This window comes from Squalius cephalus (genome assembly GCF_949319135.1).
Source record: "Squalius cephalus genome assembly, chromosome: 21".
Lineage (NCBI taxonomy): Eukaryota > Metazoa > Chordata > Actinopteri > Cypriniformes > Leuciscidae > Squalius > Squalius cephalus.
This window is the reverse complement of record NC_137142.1, coordinates 31,658,749-31,683,194: the sequence shown is the minus strand read 5'-3', so window position 1 is coordinate 31,683,194 and position 24,446 is coordinate 31,658,749. Positions and strand designations below refer to the sequence as shown.

Genomic DNA, 24,446 nt, shown 5'->3' with positions numbered 1-24,446 from the left:
TGTTTTTCTTCCTTACAAGGAAGTCGAAAGTCGCTCAGTTGTGTATTTAAGCTCAATCTTAACATGGAAACATGGAAACGCATAGACTTGGCATGAATATAACAACTTCTCAGAGTTTCTCTCCTGACATATAAGAATAAAGATTTTTCTTGGCAAGATAACTGGTGTCCGGTCCTGTGAATCAAATGATAACGGGGAAAAGGCTTAATTCCCAGTCTACAGTGCTTGACGTTGATTGCATTTTTGGAATGTACTCTAAATCGCAGCATGTTTCAGACGATGAAAAGTGACTTATATTCAGGAAAATATGGTTAAAAAAAACCTTTTAGAGAATGGTCTGGGTTCTTTTGTGTTCTGATGTTCTTTTGTGTTCCAAATGACATGTATCAGTCTCCACTTTAGGCTTATGTTAATGGTGATGATAGATTTATGCTTTTCTGTAAGGTTTGATCGTTAAACTTTGTGACTAACCTAGTCACCAATATTATTATTTATAATTGGTATTATTCTTATTTCTATTATTCCTACTGTAGCCCCTTTATCTATCTATTTATAATTTTGAACATGTTTATGCATGTATGTTATCATTTATACACTATCCTTTTTGTTGTTTTTGTAGTTGATTTGAAACCAAACCCATATTTGGTCACAATATTTTGGTATTTTAAGGTATTTATATTTCCCTCGGGAAGACACGTTGTACATTGATCATGTTAACACTGAATAAACATGTAAAAATAAAAATAAAACTTTTAGGATATGATCAGAACAGATTTTTCAGTAAATGTAAATATCACAGGTACCTTGTGTCCTTTGGGCCCAGCAGGTCCGTAACCATCTCTTCCATCTTGTCCCTGTTTATATAAAAGTCATACATTACAATGGAAAGTCACACCAAATTATTCCACATGCTTTAGATGGACATTTTAAAATTCAAAGATGCACAAATGCACCAACTGACCGGAGGCCCTTTGAATCCCCTTGGCCCCTGCGCTCCCTTGATCCCTGTGTCACCCGGTACACCCTAAACACAAGCAGGCACACTTGAGAAAAGAGGAGCACAAATTTGCTCTGCAACATTATATGACCACAGAAGTATTACATAATATACTACACATGAACCACGTATTCATTCGCCTAAATAAAAGCCAGTCAAACCTTGTAATGCTTTTGGTACTCAGATTTGATCACTCAGAAGACAGCTTAAAAGTTTAAAAGTGCCCCTATTATGCTATTTTAAAGGTTCCTACTTTTTTTTAGGAGGTCTGCTACAATAGGTTTACATGCAAGGTCAAAATAATATACATCGCACACCTGCACAACACTACAACTACAGTGTTTGAGGGCGGGTCAAAGTAGACATCGTTCGCGGGCAGCCAATGAAGATCATAGGCTGCCATTATGCAAATTTGTTACATTGTTACGTAGGTTTATAAGAGGAAGTAAGACTGGAATTACACACTGCATGAAAGGTATTATTCGAAAGAGCATAATAGGGATACTTTAAGAAATGCATTTTTCAGGAAAAGAAAAAAAGGAGGAGGAAGAAAACATGATGCATCAGTCTTACATACCCTTGGCCCTCTGGATCCTCGATTTCCCTTTAAACCTTCATCTCCAGGAGGGCCAAACGGACCCTATGAAAACACAGACGGTTCTCACAGATGTGTTCTATATCATATATGTTTTGCTCTAAGGGTAATACATGAACATGCATCTAGTTTAAACAATCGAATACACACCGGAATTCCAGGTGCACCTGAATGACCCTTTTCTCCCTGATCCCCGTCAATACCTGGTGGACCCTGAACAGGCAAGATTTAGAGAGGCGTAACACACACATCAATTCCAACACTATATCATCTGAAATCTGTTGTCTGTGTTTCTTTTTAAATGAGGGTGAACGGTCCCAGTTCTCACCACTTGTCCAGGGTAACCAGGAGGCCCTCGCTCTCCAGGTTCTCCTTTCGCATTTGAAGATTCACCCTTTACAGACACACACATTAACCACACATTACCACAACAGAAATGAACAGAACATATTATATTAGAAAAGAACAGAATGTAATAGATTAGAGAATAGAATGTTAGAACAGAAAAAGAATAGACTTATTTAAAAACATAATTGAATAGTATATTAGTATAGAACTGAGAAGAACAGAATATATTTTAAAAATGAAATAGATTACATAATAACACAAGTTACTAATAATAATATTAATAATAACAACAACAATAAATCAGGATGCAAGAATATATATGATAAACACCAGAATTAGAATTAAGAGTAGATTAGAATAAACAAGATTCAAAGAGAATGAAATTGTTTAAATTAAAATACAACCAAGTAGAATAGAACAGGTTTAAAAAAAGAAGAATAGAATGACATAGAACAGAATTCTATGTATGTTCTTCATGCTACATTACCGGTAATCCATGTGGGCCTTTTCTTCCTGGAACACCCTATCAAAGTACACCAAAATACAAGTTATCTGAAGAATTACATGCTTTTAAACTTATTTAATGCATTTTCTCTTCTGATGAAGGATATTGAGGCAGAAAATACTGTATATCTCACACCAAACGTCAGACGTGCAAATCAGGACCATCGTGTTACTAAACAGTTCAAAAGTTTGTGCTCAGTAAGATATTTTAATGTTTTTGAAATACAATATGTTCACCAAAGCTGCATTCATTTGGTCAAAAATACAGTAATATAAACAGTAATATTGTGAAATATTATTACAACTTGAAGTAATAACAATAATTATTATTCCAGTCTTCAGGGTCACATGATCCTTCAGAAATCATTCTAATATGCCGACTTGGCAATCAACCTTTTTTGTTATTATCACAGCTGAAAATAGTTGTGTTCCATAATGAAAAGTGCATGAAACTGCATTACAGGGTCTTTTCTCAAGATCCTTTAAAATGAACCAATATTCTGAAGAACTGCGTTTATCTAAAATAATAATAGCATAATAAATGTGCTCACTGTCCTTTTTTATCAATTTAATGCATCCTTGTTGAATACAATTATACATTTCTTAACGCAAACGTGTTCCTAATCTTTTGAACCTTAGTCTAGATATATCTCTAACACATGTAAATGTTATGTGATATTGTGTACAAATGTTTTAGCATGATTATTGATCAATCGCACAAGGAATGAGCGACACTTGAATAGCACAGAAGCTACGGGTACAGTTAGAAGCTACCACAGTACTAGTACAAGTAATACTCACAGGATAACCGTTATCTCCAAATCTGCCTGGGAGTCCAACAGGCCCCTGGTCACCCTGACAAGAAAAAACAGTCATAACACACTCTTATTGTTATCGGTTACACATCTTGTATCATCCTGAAAAATGTGGTTCTAAATCTGATATGTTTCTGATACTTGATCACCTAAATCTCCTCTTTTGTTAAACCTCTTAATTTGGATTTTTTTATTAAAAACAGTCAAAGTGAGTAAAAAAAACTGGTAACATCAGAAGGAAAGTCATTTCAGAGGAGCAGTGCCAAGTGTGTCCATGTGTTGATTTCAAATTGCACAAGTGTGTTAGTGGTGTTAAAATGAACAATGCTAAACATGTATAATTAAATCACAAGTGTGAACTTTGAGAGCCTATTAAAATACAAAGCCGCATGGGAGGATTTTACAGTAGTGTGTTTATATAATCACACAGGACGAACGTTATTCTACAACACCTGCAGATCACTACTGAAACACAAACAATCTGTCCCTCTCACACAAACAAATGGTGCTAACATCTTCCAGAAGGAGTGAAAAAAAAGGTCCCTCACCGGGAGCCCAGTATCTCCTCTCTCGCCTTCTGGACCTCGATTTCTGTTGTCTATTCCTGGTGCGCCCTGTAATGTAAACAGAGAATCATATACAGACAAATCAAGTCAGGTTGCTTAGACGTTTGAAACGACTACTATAAACACACAGGAACACCTTACAGGATCTCCTCGCAGACCGCGGTGTCCCTTAGTTCCAGAACTCCCTCTGAAACCCTTCTCACCCTGAAAGACAAAAATAACATGAGCTAGTGAGGAAGTTATTGTTACATTTTCTTTCTGCTTATATCATCAGTAATAAGCAGACATCTAAAAGATAAAACAAAACCAGATGGCATTTGTGATGCGTGTGTGGTTGTGTAGTTACAGCACTGCCCGGGTCTCCTTTAGGTCCTGAAAGCCCATCTAGACCAGTATCGCCCTGCACACAACAGAAATAGTGAGTACAGCCAATCAAATGACTCAATAACTCATCCAGCGACAATGTGTGCTTGCAGTTTCATAGGTCACTTATATTGGGTTTCATTTATTGCAGTGTTTACAAGGCAGCACTTAATATTCCTGTTAATATTGCTCATACTTATGGTTAGGGATATTTCACATATTAAACTTCCTCAAATCATGCGGTTTGTTGAGGAAGGGCTTGCTACTTCTTTTCTAAGTGGACAAAACTATGAATTTTGCTTAGTGGTTGAAATAACAGGCAAAAAATACTGATAGACTCACATTGAAAGAGGGAATGTTATGCTTATAGAAGGCATAACTTCCTAAATACTAAAAATTTAGGATTACAGTATGAAAAATCTCGAAATGAGAATCTCCCAATTTTTCATCAATAATTGCATACCAAATTTTGATGCATATATCTGCATATTGCAGGGTTCATTGACATTTTTAATTAAAAAAACTCAAATTTCCAAACCTCTCAGTAGATTTTTCAGCCTGTATTTAACATTAATGGTTAATACAGCATTACATTTGCTATATAGTGCAATCAATCATCTGTAAATATTTTCAGTTTTTTTTCCATTGGTTTTCTCGAGGTGATAACATGAGTTTTGCGTTGTGAAAATGTATGCCCTGAATTTATTCAGTCATGTTCGAAAATCACTAAACAATCACTAAACTTTAGCCATAAATTATTTCTTTGTATAAAGCACATTTTATTGCTCTTAAACATAGTGTTTTTCTAATTTGCAATTTTTTTAAAACAGTTTAACAGCTTAAATGCAAAACATTCAGCCAATATTTGTATATAATATTAATATAGATCGATTAATGGAACAATCATCATATTCATGTAAGATACTGTGAATGTAAGAGAAATAACCTGTTCTCCATCCACTCCATCCAGCCCGATCTCCCCATCTTCTCCCTGTCAGACAGAGGTCAAAGGGTCACACACACTTACAGTCATGTTTAGGGAAGTTATCAACAACCACTGAACAAACATGTACTCGTTTGTGACTCTACACATTACATCTGCATGCTTGGAAAAAGCCCTCAAGGAAACCATTAACTTCACTGCAAAAAGCATAATATTTAATTAGGATCTGGATTTAATTTCCAGTAAAAAAAAAAAAAAGTGCAAGCACATTGCCACATTTTTTTTCTTGTTAATGTATAAAACACATGAAAAACCATCTTCTGTCATTGCAAAAAGATTATATAAAACTTAATATCCCATGTAATTTTGCTTCTCATAAAAATGTCTTGTAAGCTGTTTAACATGTTGTTTATTCACCTAAAAACAAGCCAAAGATACTCATTAAAAACCCATTACAGTGTTTTGTGCTCTCTAAATAGTAGTTGCAGATAAAAAATAAATAAATAAATAAATAAAAACAGGAGAACAAGCATTCAGAAAGCACTTAAGAAAATTATTTGTGTCTTTTTTGACTTATATTTTTGTCCAAACAGTAATTGTTTAAGTGGGAGCAATAATAGACCTAACAGGCAGTAAACAATATAACAGCTCATGTTACTCACTTTATTTCCAGTGTAGCCTCGATGACCCTATTGAAATGAGATTTTAAAACATTTCCTTTATTCAGCACGGCTGTAAAACACAATCTCGTCTGATTTAACATATCCTAGCCATGCAGGTATCATGTATTTATCCCTAAAAATGATTTCATTAAGTCACACTTAAATGCATGAATGTGTTTGCACTAAATAACAAAATATTAATCCATTTTTATTTTTTACATTAACAATTTGATTCATGGTCTCCATGTATGTAATCTTATTTTTGTTTATTTTGATACCAATACAATTAATGTTCTAAATACACGTTCACATTCACATTCTAGGATAAATACAGAAATTCCAAGCAGAAAACTGCACTGATACAAACAACATCAAGAGATGCATCTCCAATGATAATCACATTACTTTACCTTGATTCCTCTGTTTCCACGGCAACCGTTATATCCCTTAGTTCCATTCAGCCCTGGTGGTCCTCGCTCTCCCTGCCAGACACATGACGGGAGAGAGAATATTTATCCATGGCATATACAGTGTACATCCTCTCTAAAACATGTGTATTCTGTCCTATATCTTCAGCGACACATCGCTACAGATGAGATCTTAGGGCAAAATTGCATACTAAACAGACACTATATGATATCAGCTATACATCATCTTCTGAATTACTAATGTTGAAGTTGCTGAATTGGAATATGAAGTACACATATTGAGAATGACAGCATACATTAGGCTTACGCTTTTACTTACCATGCTACCTTCATCTCCTGGAAATCCAGGATGACCCTTCTGACCAAATGAGCCCTAAATAATAAAAACAAAAAAAGGGATGCTGACACAGAAAACTGAGTGTGCGCCCTACATAAGTAGAATTTATAAGTAGAAATGATGCTGCCTTCAAGGAAAAGTCAAATTCTAAAGCAGAAATGCATTTATCCTTTGCATAATGTGTCAAGCTCAGTGAGAACAAATCCAATGAAGATGAACGAAACAAGAGAAATGATGTAAATCCACACATTGAGGATCTCTGACCTTTTGACCCGCTTCTCCAGGGAGTCCTGGTGGTCCAGGTACACCAGTGCATGTACAAGTAACATCACAGCATATCCTCAGCGCCACTGATTCCTGAGGGGAGAGAAAGGCACACAATGTGTGGAACTGTTCGTCTATTGCTGTTGAAGTCACAGGCCATGCATTTCAATTTTGGGGTATTTTACCACAAATTCACTTCATAGAAGCTCGCCAAATTAGACAGTTGGCAACACGGACATGACATCTCTGAAAACTATAAACACATCTACACAAGCTACAATCCAAATATTGGTCCAGTTGAAATGGTTTGTGTTGATCACAATGTGGTCACAAAGATGTTAATAATTGTGCATATCACTGTGTCAAAGTAGTTCATGGTAATATTAATACATTTCAATATTTAATATTTGTGCAATATATAATTTTCTGTACAGGCTCCTGAAAAAAAATAAAAAATAATCTGGCTCCTGAAAAAAGGCCAATTGAAAAGCATAAAAAATTCAAATTGCTCATTTATTTAATGAGAGAGAAAAAGCGCGACAACATGCGCAACACTACATGATGCACATCTACACAAGTTGAAGGAAAATAGCTTTGAAAAGTCTGCAGTTAAAATACACAAAATAAACATTCAGTTTCAACTATAAAATTTCTTTCAGAACAGCTGCCAAGCCGTTGATGCAACTTGTGCAGATGGTGTAAAACTAAAAGCTTGGCAAGAGCTGAAAAATGCTTCTTAGAGAAAACAAGAGTCCTTAACTTCACATGAGTTGAAAAATTTCAGACCTATTTCGAAATTGCCTTTTATGAATAAGATTTTAGAGAAAGTTCTCTTCAACTTACAGATTTCTTGACTGTAAATAACATAATGGATATTTTTCAGTCTGGATTTAGGACCAAACATAGCACAGAATCAGCATTATTGAAGGTTACAAAATGATATTTTGTTAAGTATTGACTCCAGGAAAAGTGTTGCCTTAATAATATTAGATTTAAGTGCAGCCTTTGATACTCTAGATCACACAATTTTAATAGACCGCCTTAGACATTATGTAGGGATCAATGGTGTAGCCCTTAAGTGCTCTGTTAAAATTGGAAACTATGTCTCTGCTTCCGCTGCTATTTCTTGGGGGGTTCCTCAAGGATCAATCCTTGGTCCGATTCTGTTCTCACTATATATGTTACCCCTGGGCTCCATTTTTAAGCAGCATAATATTAACAATCACATGCTGATGATTTACAACTGTACTTTCCTTTGGAGTGTGATGGCTGTGCATCTTTTACTAATTTTTATAAGTGCTTGACTGAGGTAAAGGGATGGCTAGCAAAATTTTTTTTTTACAATTAAATGAGGATAAGACTGAGTTTATTATGTTTGGGAACAAGGAGCTTGGGAATGGTCTGGCTGGAAATAATGGACTATTGTCCAACAATATGCAAAGTTATATAAAGGTTATACCTTGGAGTATTTTTCGATTCTGAAATACGCTTTGATCGTCAAGTTAACAGCGTTGTGAAACCATCTTTTTTCCAGTTAAGAAAACTGTCTAAACTGAAACCAATCCTTTTGTACAAGGACTTGGAGATTGTTGTGCATGCCTTTGTTTCAACCCGGTTGGACTATTGTAATGCTCTTTATCTAGGCATAAGTGAATCACTGGTTACTCGTCTTCAGCGTGTCCAAAATGCTGCAGCGAGATTTTTAACAAATACCATAAAATGGGATCACATAACACCTTTATTGATATCCCTTCACTGGCTACCTGTTAGATATAGAATACAATATAAGTCGATATTTAAAATATCGAGATATCGCCCACCCCTAATCTGAGTGATAGATTATGGTGAGTTTGGGCTCTTTTTAATCTTACCAATCTGCTGTAAATAATGATGTGGCATTTTCCAAATGCATGCTTCATTGAGTTAAAACATACATCAGTGCTCCATCTATATACAAGGCTCTGTGTGCGCCTGCGGGGGTTCATATGTTACAACTCCATTAGGAATAGCTTTAGATCTGAGTAATAGATTATGCTGAGTTTGGGCTTTTTTTAATTGTGAGAGTCTTCCGAAAATAATGTTGTGCAATTTTCTACAAGCTGTGCATGCATCATGAAGTTATAAGCGAAAACCTAACGCGAATACTTCATGAGTATTGGCTAGGTGCGTCTGTGGTATTTTTTTGTGTTAGAACGCCATGAGGAATATCTTTAGATCTGATTGAAGGAATATATTGAGTTTTGGGCTCTTTTTAATCGTGAGCTCCTGCTGTAAATAACGATATGTCATTTTTCATGATCGATGTATGTTTCATGAAGTTACGAGCGGAAATGTGTCTTAAATTAAGCATCCATATGTGATTTACATATGGGTCTCTTGAAGGGCTTCTTGTACAAATCAAATCGAATCATTATGTCCCTTTCATACTTACAATTTGTTTCATAAGAGCATTGCCTAAGTTCAGCATGTTGACGGTCAGTGGTTGCATGTACCCGAAACCTCTGCCAAATTCCAGCTGGCGAACATCCATTTCTCTCTCCAAAGACACAATCAGCAGTGCGCTGATCCCTAGTTTACACATCAGAAATAAGCACAAATAGCTTTGAAATGGTTCAAGTTCAGGGTCACAGTCTCTAAACTTGACTTCAATTCACTTTGACTTCGCTCAGGTTAAATGGGGGAAAAGTCCTCCAAAAAAAACATGGGGGCTATGAAAGACTACAGTACTAATAAGAAAAAAGGCAGTGCTTCAAAATCAAACAAAACAAAATCAATATGCAACCTCAGATTTGCAACCTCAGATATCCTTTTACAAAATGAATTAAAGTTCTGCATTAAACTGAACAAATCAAGGAATCTCTCTAGTGTAGGAGGGTGGATCTATCTTAAAATACTTTGGGATATTTTGCTACTTACCACTTTGTTTAAGTCTGTCTGAACTCTCCATTAAACGCTCAAAGCTATCATCCAACCCGTCTGTGAAGATTATTAAAACCTAGACACAAACATACAATGAAATGTCAGAGGTTTTAGCAGCATCATTCTGTGTGACTACCTTTTTCTGAGTTCCATTGTCTCAGGTTGTCTTGAATGAGCAATAAATATTTAATGCGATCTAGGTGTCCAATATGGATCTAAGTGATCAAAATGCTGAATCTGATTTCCCAACCATATTTGCATTTTTAAAATTTATATATTTTTTCCAATAGTCCTCTTACAGGTGCAATTTAATTCACCATTTTGGGTAAAATATCACACTTTGTTATAAGGTGACAGTTACACGTTACTACATGTACTTAATGTAGTAATAACAGTAAATTATGCATAATTACAAGTAACTAACCCTAAACCAAGCCCTAACCCTAAACATAACTAAAATAGTAAGCAGTTAATAATTAATATTAGTGCTATATTATTAGTGCTATAATATTAGTGTCAGTCCTTAAGTACAATGTAACAACGTCACCTTAAAATAAAGTGTTACCAAATATGATAGCAAATAAAAGTGCATAGTGTTTCTTTGGTTGTATAAATAATAGTTTAACTACGTTTCTATGTCAGTAAAACATCACAAAAACAAAATCATTTTTAAATAACATCAGCAGAGGTGCTGTTGTGTAATTAAGGGAACATTCATATAAAGAATGTAATATAGTTGACAATCATTTTGATGGTCAACTTTATATCTCAGACACATTCCCACCTTTGCCTTGGCTTCAGAGGAGACAAACATTCCTTTGAAGGATTCTAACAGAAGCTTGTTGAAGTCAAGGGGCTCCGAAGGTTTCAATAACATCACTTTCCTGACCACATCCTCGTTGTACTTGTCAAAGCCAAATTCCTCCAGAACACGGCCATCTCGTCCAGACACTAGCCTATAGCCAAATCTAGTTGTAATTTTGTCCACTTTGAAACAACACAGATCACCCATCATGGAGATCCGGTGGATGGCGGCAGTAACCAACATTTCCACCTGAGGCCTCAACAGAGGTTGTGTGCTTGATCGCTTGGACACATCAAACCCAAAAGCAATGTCAATATCGCAACCTGTTCAAACAAAACAATAGGTCACAATCTTCAAAAAAAGGGAATAGTCAAAATAGTTTACCTCATTATCATTAATACCATGCATACAATACATGTATAGAACAGTCTACACAGTATTACCATTTACCATGTTAGAAGACTTTTTGGTAACACTAGAAAAATGTCCCGTCAATAATAGGTAACTATGCAGGACAAAATGAGTAGTACTACCTTAACACTTCAGCTACTACTATCAACTACCATACAGTAGTTACCTATTAATGACGGACCATTAAGAATGGGTTAGTTCACCCAAATATGAAAATTCTGTCATTAATTACTGACCCTCATGTCGTTCCAAACCCGTAAGACTTTTGTTAATCTTCAGAACACAAATGAAGATCTTTTTGATGAAATCTAAGAGCTTCCCGTCCCTCCATTGACAGCTATGCAACTGACACTCTCAAGTGTCTTTTTTTATTAGCCTAATGTCCAACATGAGTTCATGTAACAATGCCTGCTCTTGCGTTGCTTCATAAAACTGAGGTTAAACCACTAGAGTCACTTTAACTAGGATCACTTTAATTATGTATCTACTACCTTTCTGGGGTTTGAAAGTGGTAGTTGCATAGACTGTCAGATTTCCTCAAAAATATATTCATTTGTGTTCCGAAGATGAACGAATGTCTTACGGATTTGGAATGACTTGAGGGTGAGTACATAATGACATAAATTTCATTTTTGGGTGAACTAACCCTATAACTATTGCTTTAAATTCAAAACTTATTGAGCTCCCACATACGGCAGTCATAATTGGAAACAGGCGGCAGCTCATCAAGTTTAGAAAAAGTGCTGATGTAAAGTATTTAGTTTATAATAATAATCATCAATTATAGTATAAGAACTAATTACTTACTAGATATGGGAGAATCTTCAGGGATTTTACAGATACTATCTAACACTTTACTTGTGGTTGTCTTCAGTTTAAGGGTTTCGAAAGTCTCAATGAGGACCCGGTCAGCTGACCCAGCTATTTCACGCACCGCTATTTTTTTTATTTTATCGCCAAACACAATAACAGTTATTATTATGTTCTTGTTTCTGAAAAAATCTAATGTATCCAATTCTATTTTATCTTCATTCAGATCTTTTTGTGATCCATCTGTCATCAGCAGGAGATTCTGAGTGACTCCTTCATCTATTCTGGATCCATTCTCTTTTGTGAAGTAGTGTTTAATTAATTTCAGGGCGCCCCAAGTATCAGTGCCCTGATCTGTTTGCACAATGTTGTTTATAGCTTGCTTCACTTCATCAAAACTAGTGTAGGTGTTCAGGTGAAAATGATCCGAGAAATTATGGCTGAACTGGGCGAGACCCACTCGCCATTTGTCTTGAGCAATATCCAGTTCTTTCACAATGCCAATCATGGTTTGTTTGATAGACTCCCAGCTTTCTTCATCAATAGACTCGGATCCATCAATTAAAAAAACCAGGTCTGATAGCTCCTTCTCACAAACTAGAAAGAGAAACAAAAAAAAACATTAGGACAAACAACATTAATTGAGACAAAAACAAAAGCATAGTTCGCAGTGTTGAGGAAGCAACATTGAAACTAGATTGGCAAGCTGCAAGCAACTTATGATTTAGGGTTTATTTAAACTTGATCACTTCACTCCTTGTGAAGGAGACAACAACTAATAAACACAAACACTAAGCATCATATGGGACATAGATAGAGCTTTAAACTGAATTATATTGCCACATAACATGGGAAGAGTAGGTCATATCTATTTTGCAGTGAAAGATTTATGTGACCAAGTATAAATGGACATCCGATCAACAAAGATGCTTGCAGAATATGCAGAAAATAATCTATTTAAAACTCAGTTACTGACAAAAACTGGCTGAATACATTTAAGCTATTTAAGTGGTCAACCCATTTTTAAATACAGTAATATTCCTTTGAAATAATTTAATCAGAAGAACATTCACACATTGAGCTTTAAGTTAATTTGTTCAAAATCTTTGTGCCATACATTTTCAGATTTTTTTTTGAACAAATGAACTCAAATAGCATGTCAGCATTAAAAATGAACAGATTTTTCAGTTGAAAAAGAAATGAACATCAATTTAACAGGGAAGCTTGTTATTAGAAAATCTGCAGAATTTTAAAAACAGCTGAGCAACTGATAAATGTAGCTAAGTTTGTTGCATTGCCATTTTAGCTAGTTATTCCCAAGCACTGATAAAAGGTGATAAGAAATTAAATTTACTTGGTTTGGTAAGATTGCAAAGCTCTCGGGTGATTATTTTTTGTAGTCCATGCAGACCCAGGTAGGTGTCTGCATAGTGCACTCGGCCTTTCTCTCCTGCCATCATCCTTAGCTGGGCCTCATCTGCATCTTCAGTACCAACAGCAAACAAGTTGACTTCTGACTTAGCCAGGGATTCAGACCAAGTGTCCAGTCCACTTAAATCATTGACCTTGCCATCTGTAATCAGAATTAGCACTTGGGGTACATTCCTTGGCCGTCGTCCACCATGAGTTTTGTCAAAGTAGGAGAGTGTGTAGTTAAGGGCCCGGGCCGTGTTTCTTCTTCCCCCTGAAGATTTAAGGTTTGAGATAGCCCTCAGAACATCAGCCTGACTGTTGTACTCTATCAGGGTGAACTCTGATTTAGGGCTGTTAGAGTAAGTGATGGCGCCAAATTGTACCCGTTGTTTTCCAACCTCAGATTTTCCTACCACATATAACATTAAGTGGATCATTTCCTTGAAACCATCTTTATTGGGATTACCAGAGGCATCCAAAAGGAAGATTATGTCAATCAGTTTGGATGTCTTGCATTCTGGAAAGATAAAAGATCATAATGTAAGTAGTCATTTGAAAAAGTCACTCTGGCTTTGGTTTTTACTATAATACACATAAAAGCTGACAATCTTTTAGAAGATGTACACATTAAAGGGACAGTTCACCCAAAAACAAAAAACTAATCCATATGAATCCATCATATGAATCCATCGCTTTATATGATGAAAAGATTGAATTTACTGTAGGCTTTTATTCACATATAAACATTGATCAGCGAACATAAACAGAAGCTCAACCAAACCTGCTTCACACATGAGAACAAACCTCTTGCTGAAGCTCAAACGTGCTGTGAAACACGAGAATGAACCTCATTGATTCTTGCACGTCAAGAGAACATGCTTGAACTTCCGTTTATCACAACTAATGTGTGGGTTGATGAATGTATTATGTGAATAAAAGCTTAAATTCAATCTGGTTATCATATAAAGTGATCGTGTCTCTCCAGAACATTTAGGACTAAACCGCTCAAGTCATATGGATTAGTTTAACGATCTCTATATGAACATTTTAAAGATTCAAAGTGTCAGTTGCGTAGCTGTTAATGGAGGGACAGAAAGCTCTCAGATTTCATCGAAAATATCTTTATTTGTGTTCCCGAAGAAAGTGTTATGGGTTTGGAACGACATGATGGTGAGTAATTACTGAAAGAATTCATTTTTGGTGAACTAACCCTTTAAACAGTCCTCTTTCTGCAAAACAGCCATGAGCCGTAAATGTCAACATGCTATTGCCGGTCAGAATCAGATGGACTTTGGAAATGGAGGGTAAGAGGAGTCATCAGTAGTTTTGGTCCAATTTAATGAAGAAAGACTATTTGTTGCAAATGTTTTCACTTTTAAGAGTACACTAGCAGTACATGCCCTCAAAGCTAACAGACATGGACTAAAAAACACAAAACTTAACATCAACTAAAAGAGGTTACCAACATAATGTGATGTCTTTCAAAAGTCTCAGATTTTGTTTACATACCTGTGTTACAGATCTTGAGAAGAACCTCACTGCCTAATTCTTTCAGGTTAGGAGATGCGTCTTCAAAGAACACACCTTCGTGGGATCCAGCAATGGCAAGAATCTGAGATCTGTCTGCATGTTCCATACCAATGGCATAAATGTTGATGGAATTGTTTCTCAGGTCTTTCACAGGTTGTTCTACATCATCCCTACTATTTCCATCTGTAAGAACTATCAAGAACTTCAAGGCACCGGAGCGCCCTCCTTTAGACTCGTCAAAAGATTGCAATACTTCTGTAAGTGCATTTCCAGTGTAAGTGTTTCCATTCTTCTGTTTGATGTTTCTAATTCCCTGTAATAAACTAGATTTATTATCAAATGTATCTAAGGAAAACTCCTCTTCTGTGTTTGTGCCATACTGAACAACTGCAACACGCTCCTTGTTTGGTCCAATTGCAAACTCTTCTATCACAGACTCCATTATTTCCTTGATGTTTTCAAAGCATTCAGTGCTAACACTTTCTGATCCATCAATCAGGAAGACAACATCTGCAAAAAGACCTTCACAACCTAAAAACAAGAAATTTATAAAGTGAACACTCATTCTGTGAAAATAATCTTGAAACAACAATCGGACACAGGCAGTGATTTAAAGGCACACAACGTTTATTATTGTATCACCAAATTTAATAAAAAATTGTGAAAATCAAATAACCGTGCAAACATAATATTGTGCAAATCAAGTAACAGTGCAAACATACCATATATACATATGCCATAAATTGAATTTCTTACCTTCACATATTTTTGTAAGGATGTCTTTCCTAATATCCTTGAGAAGATCAAAGTTTTTGACATAATACGTTCTTTTTGGACTGCCAGATATCGCAATGAGCTCGGGCTCAGATGCACTTTTCACACCAATAGCATAAATGGTGACATTCTGTTCCGTTCTCAGTATGTTAGCAGGAACATCTACCGGCTCTTCTGTCCCTATTGATTCGCCATCTGTGATTACAATCAGCAGCTCACGAACCTTTTCGCCACGTGTTTTTACAGCTTCTTTGAATAGCGGTATCATTTGTCTTAACCCCAGATCAGTCCTGGTGCCCCCTCCATCCCTAATGATATCCTTCACTGCCTTTTTCACATCATCTTTTGTGCTATATTCGTGTAATTGGAAAACTGTGGTTACACGGCTTGCAAACTTCACTACTCCAATGCGCACATTGTCACTCCCAATCTCAAACACATCAAGCCATTCACTAATGAATTTCTTCATATCTTCAAAGTCTGGATCGGATATACTTCCTGATTCATCCACAAGGAAGTATATGTCAGCTTTGATTGTTTGCTTGCAACCTACAAAGTAGTGAAAGAGTATTCCATTATGAAATTGGAATTGTGAAACAGGTTGAACATTGTGCTAGTAAAAAAAAAAAAAAAGATTAAAAATATTGTGCAAACCTTTTAATATTGCACCAAATGAGGTTTTAGGTATGATGGCATCTGTGATTTCATTGCAAAGTGTTTTGGTTAAAATCTTCGCAAGGGAATTTAGTTGATCAAAGCGTTCCACATTCAACACAAACTTCTGGGGTGGGTAGGATGCAATCTCTCTCATGTCATCCTCTTTTGCGTCTTTGATACCAAGCGCAAATACAGTGACGCCTGATCGCCGTAAATCTGCTGCAGCGCTGGCCGCGTCATCTGTGGACTTTCCATCGGTGATAACAACAGCAACCTGCTGAACATGATCATCGTTTCTGCTACCTCTTGCTGTGGTAAACACATGCTCTTTGGCAAACTTCAGAGCAGCTCCGGTGTATGTTTTACCACGACCATATGCCATGCTACTGATGTAGCGCAGGATGCCAGCCTTATCATCGAAGGTGTTCAAGTACACATCAGCTCGAGGGACGTCGCTATAGAGGATCAAAGCTACCTGTATTTTTCCCTTGCCCACGTCGAGACCTCTGATGGTGCTCTCGAGAAAGTTGCGCACAAGTTGGAAGTTTTTGGATCTGATACTGCTGGACTGATCAACAATAAAAGCGATATCTGCCACCACGTCAAACTTGCACTCTGTCAAAAGACACAAGAACTTTACAAAACCAAAGTCTTTTGGATTATGTAATACATAATAGTTTTTCAAATCCAGGCATAATTAAAAAAAAAAAAACCAAGGGGGAAAAAGTTTAATAACACTTTATGAATTTTATTGAAAGAATAGAAGATGATAGACACACTCACCATCTGTGACAGCAGCGTCCTCCCATTTGTCAATGGCAAACTTAAGTTTCTGCAGCACTGGTTGAATGTTGGCTACTAACTTGTAGCTGTGCTGTTGACTAGAGATGTCCTTCATGTCATACAGATCAGCATTGTTTAAGCCAACAGCAAGAACCGTCACTGCATCTTTATTAATTTCACGGGATGCTTGGATGACACTATCATCAGATTTTCCAGCTGCAATGACTATCAGGAACTGCTTAAATCCTTCAGATACACGGCTTCCAGCAGCGCTATTTAAGAAATTTCTGCGAGCATATTCAATTGCATGGCCAATTCTACGCTTCCCTATAGGCCTTAGCTGAAGGTTGCGCATCATTGTCCCAATCTCAGTCTTGGTCTTGTCAGTATTAAGCAGGAATTCCTCTTTGACATTTTCGCTAAACTGAGCCAGGCCGACACGATTAGTATTCTTTCCCACGTCGAGCTGGTTGACCAGTCTAAAGAGCAAATTCCTTATTATTGTCTGCTCTTGTCTAGATGCTGAACTATCAACCAGTATGAAGATATCAGCATATTTTTTCAAAAAAGCTGAAAAGAATGGAAACAAATAAATTATTTATATCTAAACAATTTAAACACTAGGGTGCAGACAACAGTAGATTAACAGTATGATGGGACTCAAAGCATGTAAAAAATGATTGTTGGTTCAACTTAAAAAAGTAAGTAACCTGGTTGCCTCAATTTTAAGTTCATTATGAGTTGATACAATGAAGGAGATTGGTTTAATCAACATAAACTAAAAATATTATGTTATCTGAACCACATAAATTATCTAATTTGATTTGACTAAAGAAAAAATGTTGTGATAACAAATCATGAACATATATATTTTTACAGTGTACATTTATGGAAAGTTTTGGTTTTGTTTGTATTCATTTTAAGGATTTTTATATTCAACAATCCCACTGTATAAACACAAATGTGAAAGCATATGAGGTCAAATGTTACCTCCTGACTGGACGCCCACAGTAAAGCACACTTTGCTGCGCAGACTCTCTTGAAGACCTTGCAGTTCTTGATAATTGTTAATACTGAATATGAACTCTTCATGTGGGTAATTAGCAATGGTGCGCAGCTTTTTCATGTTGCCTGTTCCCACCCTGATGACAAAGATGGCAACTCCCATATTTCGTAGTCTCTGGGCAGGTTCATCTACAGCATCACTCGATTCCCCATCTGTGATGACTATGGTAATACCAGGGATATTCTTTCTGGCCAGGTTGAAGTAATTCTCACGGATGAAAGTCAAGGCCTGACCGGTGTTGGTGCGTCCTCCATGGTGGATGAGATCATCCAACTTTTGGTGCAGGTCTCTCTTATCTAAATAGTCTCCAAGTAGGAACTCTTGGTATGTTCTGTCACTAAACTGGGCAAGTCCCACTCTCACCTTGTCAGGTCTAAGGTTAAATCTGTCCACAAAAGCATGGAGGAACTTCCTCACTTCTTTAAAATTGTCTCCAATGCTACCAGAAGAGTCCACAAGGAGCACAATGTCTGCCTGAGCAGTATCGTTGCAGCCTGGAGCAGCAAATGGAAGAGTTTTAGTTAGAACTTTGACCACTGAATTCTGCTTTTAATTCTTGTGTTTGTACAAAGATAATGATAGAAATGTCATTTTAAGGATGAAATCAGTATTTGCTGAGAACATGCTACTGTCTTGATGTTGCCTTGTTGCTTTAACTTGAGATTCCACAACATTTAGGCCCTGTTTGCACCTGGTATTAAGATGTGTTTTGGTTGATCGGATCACAAGTAGACAAGGGAGACACTTTCCCATTTACACCTGGTGTTTTAATCCGTCTCTTTTGTCCACTTTCAACAACTTCTGCTCAGATTTCTTTGAGGGGAGGGTGAATATATATATATATATAGAATATAGAACATTGAGTTTGGTACGTTTTTCATCCTGAGACCAAACTCTTAAATCCCATCTTTCAAGCTTACTATGCTTACTCATGAGGTCAGTAGACAGAGAGTAGGCGTCTTTTGAGGCTGTTCAAATGCATTCGACCACATGAGTGTTTATACTATGATAGCAATCCGGTCAAATGCATTTGACTACCTCTGGAAGTGGTTGAAAGTGGACAAGATCAAAGCGTTTTAGACCCCTGTATTTAGCGTCGTCCACTTGTGATCCGATCGACAAAAAGGCATCTTAATACCAGGAGTAAACTAGGGGTTGAACGACTTCAGATTTTTATAGTCGTCATTTACGTGATGACAGTCGAGTCGACATGGACTAGTCGCTGATGATGTCATTAATGAATAAGCCTGAACCTCGTGCTGAGACTGAACGCGGCTTGCCTTGTGCACGTTCATATGTGTGTGCGCGATATGCACGTGATGTGAGCGCTGTCTGTACGTGTGTGTTACAATCGTAGACTGTAAAAAAATATGGACGTAGTGTCCGTGACGTCACCCGTAGGTTTCTGAAGAGCATTTTTGAAGCCTAAAGTGGGCGGAGCCGGCCGTCGCCATCTTGGCCTTGCGTCACTCCCGGATAACAGAAAATGGGCAAAGAGGCTGAGAAATCACGCCCAAATAGCTCGACGTGATCGAGTTAGCTCAGGCTGTTAACGGCTCTGGGTAACGCTTGATAACGTTATGCTATTGACAGTACCAAGTCTGCGACTGCACAGGGCCTCGCGCTAAAGTGACACTGGATGATGTCAAGCCAATTAAAAGTTCCTGTTTTTGCCCTTCGAAATATTATAATAGTTAAAAGACATGGCTACAAGTGAGACTGTGTATCGTGATTCTGTACTATTCTGCTAGTTGAAAATGTATTATGCAGTAACTTAATATTACTCTGAGAGTGTGTGTGACAGTGATTTATGTGCATACATGTGACATCGATGTGACTTGTAATGTCTCAGCAGCGTTTGCTTATGAGCTGCGAAATCACGCAAGTGCATTTTTTTCTCTGATTCGATCATAAGCATTACGTACTGTTTCACTAGCTGGCGATTGGCGCACGATCCCGGCTTCAGCGTCATCACTACGACACTGCATTATTACGGCTTTTGTTCACACAGCGCGCGTTCCGGGACTGAACCAAGCGTGCCGCACAAGCCCTTAAAAGTGAAGCCAAAACGTCTCGATCGCCCCTTGGTGACTGGTCCTAGTATAGGTCATAAGCCCCGCCTCCCCGTGTTATTCAACGGGACTTGAGACCAACTAAACAATGTAATTACACTTCAAACGTCTTTTTTCCGAAGGTGGTTTCTGTCATTTACTGTAGTTTTTAATCACGCTGATGTAAATTCAAGTGTTTGTTTTTAAAATAAGTTTGTTTTTAGTTGGTTATAAAAATGGTGGTGTGATGTCATGATTGACAGCTGTGATTGACAGGTTCTCTGAGCGAAGTAGTCACTGAAGCACCAACAGACTTTTTTTTTCGACTGAGGACTGAGGAGATTGGATCTTTAAATTTAATATCTAAATTTCTATAATTAATTAGGCCTATTTCACTCCGAGAGTGAGGGTGGGGCCTTGATTTTGCGGCTCTACTTCCTGCTCACTACTGCGCAGACTCAAGACCCAAGATGTCAGCGCCATATCGGGACACTGGCGGCTTCACTTCTCACCAATGGACGAGAGCGAAGGGGCGTTGTCCATATTTTTTTACAGTATATGGACTGAACACGGTAATGTTACTAGGTCGGTCCCCAACCCGGCATCGATGCCGGCATCAATCCCGGGTCGTGTTTGCGTTCACACAGAAGGCATTCTGGCAATTTGCCGGTATCATCGCGCTGTGTGAAAGGGGCTTTTGTCAAGCTAACATTCAAAGTTTGAAAAAAATACTTTGAATACAATAAAGAGCTTAACGGGGTTTGTTGCTACTGGCTGCTGATCTCTCAGTAGTTCTCACACAGATGTCCAGTAAAGCTGTGACTCAAGAGTTTTGAATTGGAAGTTTTTCAATGTAATGTTACCTCTTGACATCAGGAGGACCTCTTTTTGTGTTTCCTCCACAGTGGTGCACAGTTCCCGGATTACCCTCTGTGAGATTCCCTGCAGAGCTGCAAAGTCTGACACGCTGTAGACATGCTGATCGTACGGCTCGTTCGCAATCTGTCTCAGTAACGTCTCGTTTGCATCTTTGATCCCTATGGCGTATATTTCGATTCCGCTTAGCCTTAGCTTCTGAGCTTGTGACTCTACCTCATCTTGAGAATCACCATCTGTGATAACAATGGCAATCTGAGGAACATTCTGCTGTGCTCGACTTCCGGCCTTTACAACAAAGTGTTGGTTCAGCATGAACTCCAATCCCTGGCCAGTATACGTCCCACCGGTTTGATAACTCAGATTTTGGATGTAGTTGAGAATTTCCTCTTTGTTCTGGTAAGTGTTAAGCAAAAACTCAGTACGTGGTGTGTCACTGTACTGAACCAGACCGATCCTGATCCTATCAGGAGCAACTTCAAAGTTATCTACGAGTGAGGAGAGGAATTCACGGATTTGTTGGAAGTTGTCCGGCCCAATACTGGCAGAGCCATCCACCAGGAATACAACGTCAGCCACTGTCTCCCGTTTACAGACTGAGAGAAAGAAAACAGACTTTTTATTTGAGCAACAATCAGACAAAACTGAACATAATCATCTCGTATAATCTAGTCAATTCTGCCCCTACCAAGTTGTTGGCCATTGCTGACGAGAAAACATAATGACAGAACAAGGAATCCAAGTAATCCCCAATCCTTCTCCATGCTTGAGTTCCTCATTCCCTGGAAAAAGAATCCAATGAGGTTAAGTTTCTGCAACACTCGCATCACCAAACAGAATTGTAAATATAATATGATGTTAGCTTTAAGAACAGATATATTAAGGTAGTAGGGATGTCATTATATAAATCAAAGGACACAGAAATCTTTCCACTCTCCCACTGATCTTTCCTGTTTTGAATGAAAAATAACACACAGAATGTTTGTAAAGACTGTCAGGTTGAGATATGAGATCTACAGTTTTGTGTGCGTTACTGGGACTACGACCACTTATACTTATATCCTTACCACACAAGGGCCTTGTACCAAACGGCGCCCTTTATGTTTACTTGATGTTCACTTTATGTTTACCATGTAAACCATGGCCATCAAAGGTCAGCAAAACTGCAACAAGTCCGATCAAACTTTATCAAATGCGCACCGATGCAGCAGCATTTGCAGAAATTACACTGACTGCACAAGAGTGTACAACTAACGAAGCCTAGAAGGCCAAAACTCCATATCTATTAATTGATTTAACACATCTTCCAGATACAAATACATGTCAAATGTATGCATATCTCCCAGACAAACATATCAAGGATGATGTATAATTACCCATCCATGTATAATTTATTATTTTGGCCAGCATTAAGGGGATTCTCCTCTTAAGAGCTAATGTTTGTGGACTTCCTTTGTCTCTGAATAACTCTTACATTCTTAGAACATCTGCCTACAGTTAAGAAAAATATTTACTTGATGAAGTTCCAGCCCGTCAGATGTAGAAATGGCAGACATCACCAGCAGAGCGGCAAAATTACAGGACAGATGGAGCACAGAAACATCACTCACTTTCAGCCTCTTACATTATATGTGCAAATTAGTAAACAAAGATGTAAATAAATTATAAAGTACTACAAAATGCTAAACAATTTATGATTTATTTTATCAGTAATGTTGAATGTTATTTAATCAACATTTTTACTAAATTAGGGCTGCAACAACGAATCGATTAAATCGATTAATTTCATTATCGATTTATTGTGTCGCGCGACTATGGAGCGAATTATGTGCCATAATTAAACAAACAAATCCAGCATTTTGCAAACAAACTTGATCTTCGCAAAGGAAAACTTGACTCGCAAACAAACAGAAAGCAATGTGCAAGTACAAAGGTCAGTTTGAGTGAAAATGCAGTGGAGTAACAAATATGTATTGTGTTTTACAAATACAAATAAATTAGCCAAGATAATACTTCACAAATAAATACAAACCATCCTACAAATTGCATATAACGGTACCTTTGAACAAATACTAGCCTAAATCTAGTGCATACAAATGCATATCTGTCTGTTATGAATGTAAGACACTTGGCTTTTCATGAGATCTCTTGGCTCGATTTTCTCACAAATGTGTCCAGGCAGATTTTCTCTCAAATGCAGTTGAGCAACTTCCTCTTCTAAAACTAGGGGATTCATTTAGCGCTAGTCTCCCGGGAGAAGCACTAATATGAAACTTGCCTTTGCCTACAGCTGAGGAAAATGACTGGTGAACGGATGTGTTTCTGTCTTATTTGATCTATAATTCACTTTTTGAGGTTTTCTTTTGATAAATGTTTATTGCATATCTAGACAGAAATCCACATTAGCACCTAACTCTCTCTAGGATAGGGGAATCTAGCTGAAAGCTCTACCATCATATGTTGCTTTTTCTACATTTTTTCTACATCGGACGCATGCTAAATTAGTGATTATGCCTACACTGAACGAATCTATTTCTTTCGTTCTCCATAAATTACCCTCCTTTTAATTAAATGAAATGTTTTCATTAATTTATGTAGAATAAAAGAAATAGACTTGTTCAGTAAATGTAACGTTTTTACAAAAATTAAAAAAGCAACATATGATGGTAGAGCTTTCAGCTGATAGATTCCCCTATCCTAGAGAGAGTGAATTGCTAAGTGCTAATCTGTCTAGATTATTTTGCAAAAGAAAACCTCAAAAAGGTTAATTATAGATAAATTAAGACAGAAACACATCAGTTCACCGGTCATTTTCCTCAGCTGTAGGCAAAGACAAGTTTCAAATCAGTGCCTCTCCGGGAGTCCGGGAGACTATAGCGCTAAATTAATAATCTAATTTAGCGCCATCTACTGTTTTAGAAGAGGTAGTTGCTCAACTGCATTTGTGAGAAAATCGAGCCGAGAGATCTCATAAAAAGCCAAGTGTCTCACAATCACAACAGACAGATATGCATTTGTATGCATTAGATTTAGTATTTGCTCAAATGTTATGCAATTTGTAGGGTGGTTTGTATTTATTTGTGAAGTAGCCTATTATCTTGGCTCATTTATTTATATTTGTAAAACACGTTACTCCACTGCATTTTCACTCAAACTGGCCTTTGTACTAGCACATTGCTTTCTGTTTGTTTGCGAGTCGAGTTTTCCTTTGCGAAGTAGATCGAGTTTGTTTACAAAATGCTGGATTTGTTTGTTTAACTATGGCACATAATTGCGCCAATCAATAAGTCGCTGAAGTTTTTGAGAAAAAAAAAAAAGTTGAGCGCGGAGCGGAGCAGTAGGCTATGGAAGCTTGTTTCCGCCACAAAAAACAAAAAAAAAAAAAAAAAAAAAAAAAAACACAATTGCGACTTTTTATCTCACAATTGCGAGTTTATCTCGCAATTCTGACTTTATTTCTCAGAATTGCGAGATATAGCCTAAAGTCAGAATTGCGTGAAATAAAGTCGCAATTGCGTGTTTTAAAGTC

General features: G+C 37.2%; 1 protein-coding gene across 2 annotated transcripts in view; it reads right to left on the bottom strand.

Moving 5' to 3' along the window:
• Positions 1-24,446, bottom strand: part of LOC307149006 (collagen alpha-6(VI) chain) — a 40,351-nt gene that overhangs the window by 8,939 nt on the left and 6,966 nt on the right. Inside the window, exons 1-28 of one of the 2 annotated variants that reach the window (XM_079855013.1) lie at positions 22,432-22,480; positions 21,606-21,699; positions 20,905-21,513; positions 17,915-18,484; positions 16,925-17,494; positions 16,139-16,756; positions 15,467-16,033; positions 14,690-15,241; positions 13,122-13,697; positions 11,765-12,364; positions 10,526-10,869; positions 9,739-9,817; positions 9,254-9,390; positions 6,823-6,915; positions 6,541-6,594; positions 6,204-6,275; positions 5,794-5,820; positions 5,135-5,179; positions 4,172-4,225; positions 3,967-4,029; positions 3,808-3,873; positions 3,246-3,299; positions 2,428-2,463; positions 1,921-1,986; positions 1,743-1,805; positions 1,575-1,637; positions 962-1,024; positions 804-854 (exon numbers count right to left, since the gene is read on the bottom strand). In XM_079855013.1, the coding sequence (XP_079711139.1) occupies positions 804-854; positions 962-1,024; positions 1,575-1,637; positions 1,743-1,805; positions 1,921-1,986; positions 2,428-2,463; positions 3,246-3,299; positions 3,808-3,873; positions 3,967-4,029; positions 4,172-4,225; positions 5,135-5,179; positions 5,794-5,820; positions 6,204-6,275; positions 6,541-6,594; positions 6,823-6,915; positions 9,254-9,390; positions 9,739-9,817; positions 10,526-10,869; positions 11,765-12,364; positions 13,122-13,697; positions 14,690-15,241; positions 15,467-16,033; positions 16,139-16,756; positions 16,925-17,494; positions 17,915-18,484; positions 20,905-21,513; positions 21,606-21,699; positions 22,432-22,473 (6,228 nt within the window). In that variant the 5' untranslated portion in view covers positions 22,474-22,480. Of the gene's footprint in view, positions 1-803; positions 855-961; positions 1,025-1,574; positions 1,638-1,742; positions 1,806-1,920; positions 1,987-2,427; positions 2,464-3,245; positions 3,300-3,807; positions 3,874-3,966; positions 4,030-4,171; positions 4,226-5,134; positions 5,180-5,793; positions 5,821-6,203; positions 6,276-6,540; positions 6,595-6,822; positions 6,916-9,253; positions 9,391-9,738; positions 9,818-10,525; positions 10,870-11,764; positions 12,365-13,121; positions 13,698-14,689; positions 15,242-15,466; positions 16,034-16,138; positions 16,757-16,924; positions 17,495-17,914; positions 18,485-20,904; positions 21,514-21,605; positions 21,700-22,431; positions 22,481-24,446 lie in introns of those variants that run through there. The other variant, XM_079855014.1, reaches the window with a different exon arrangement.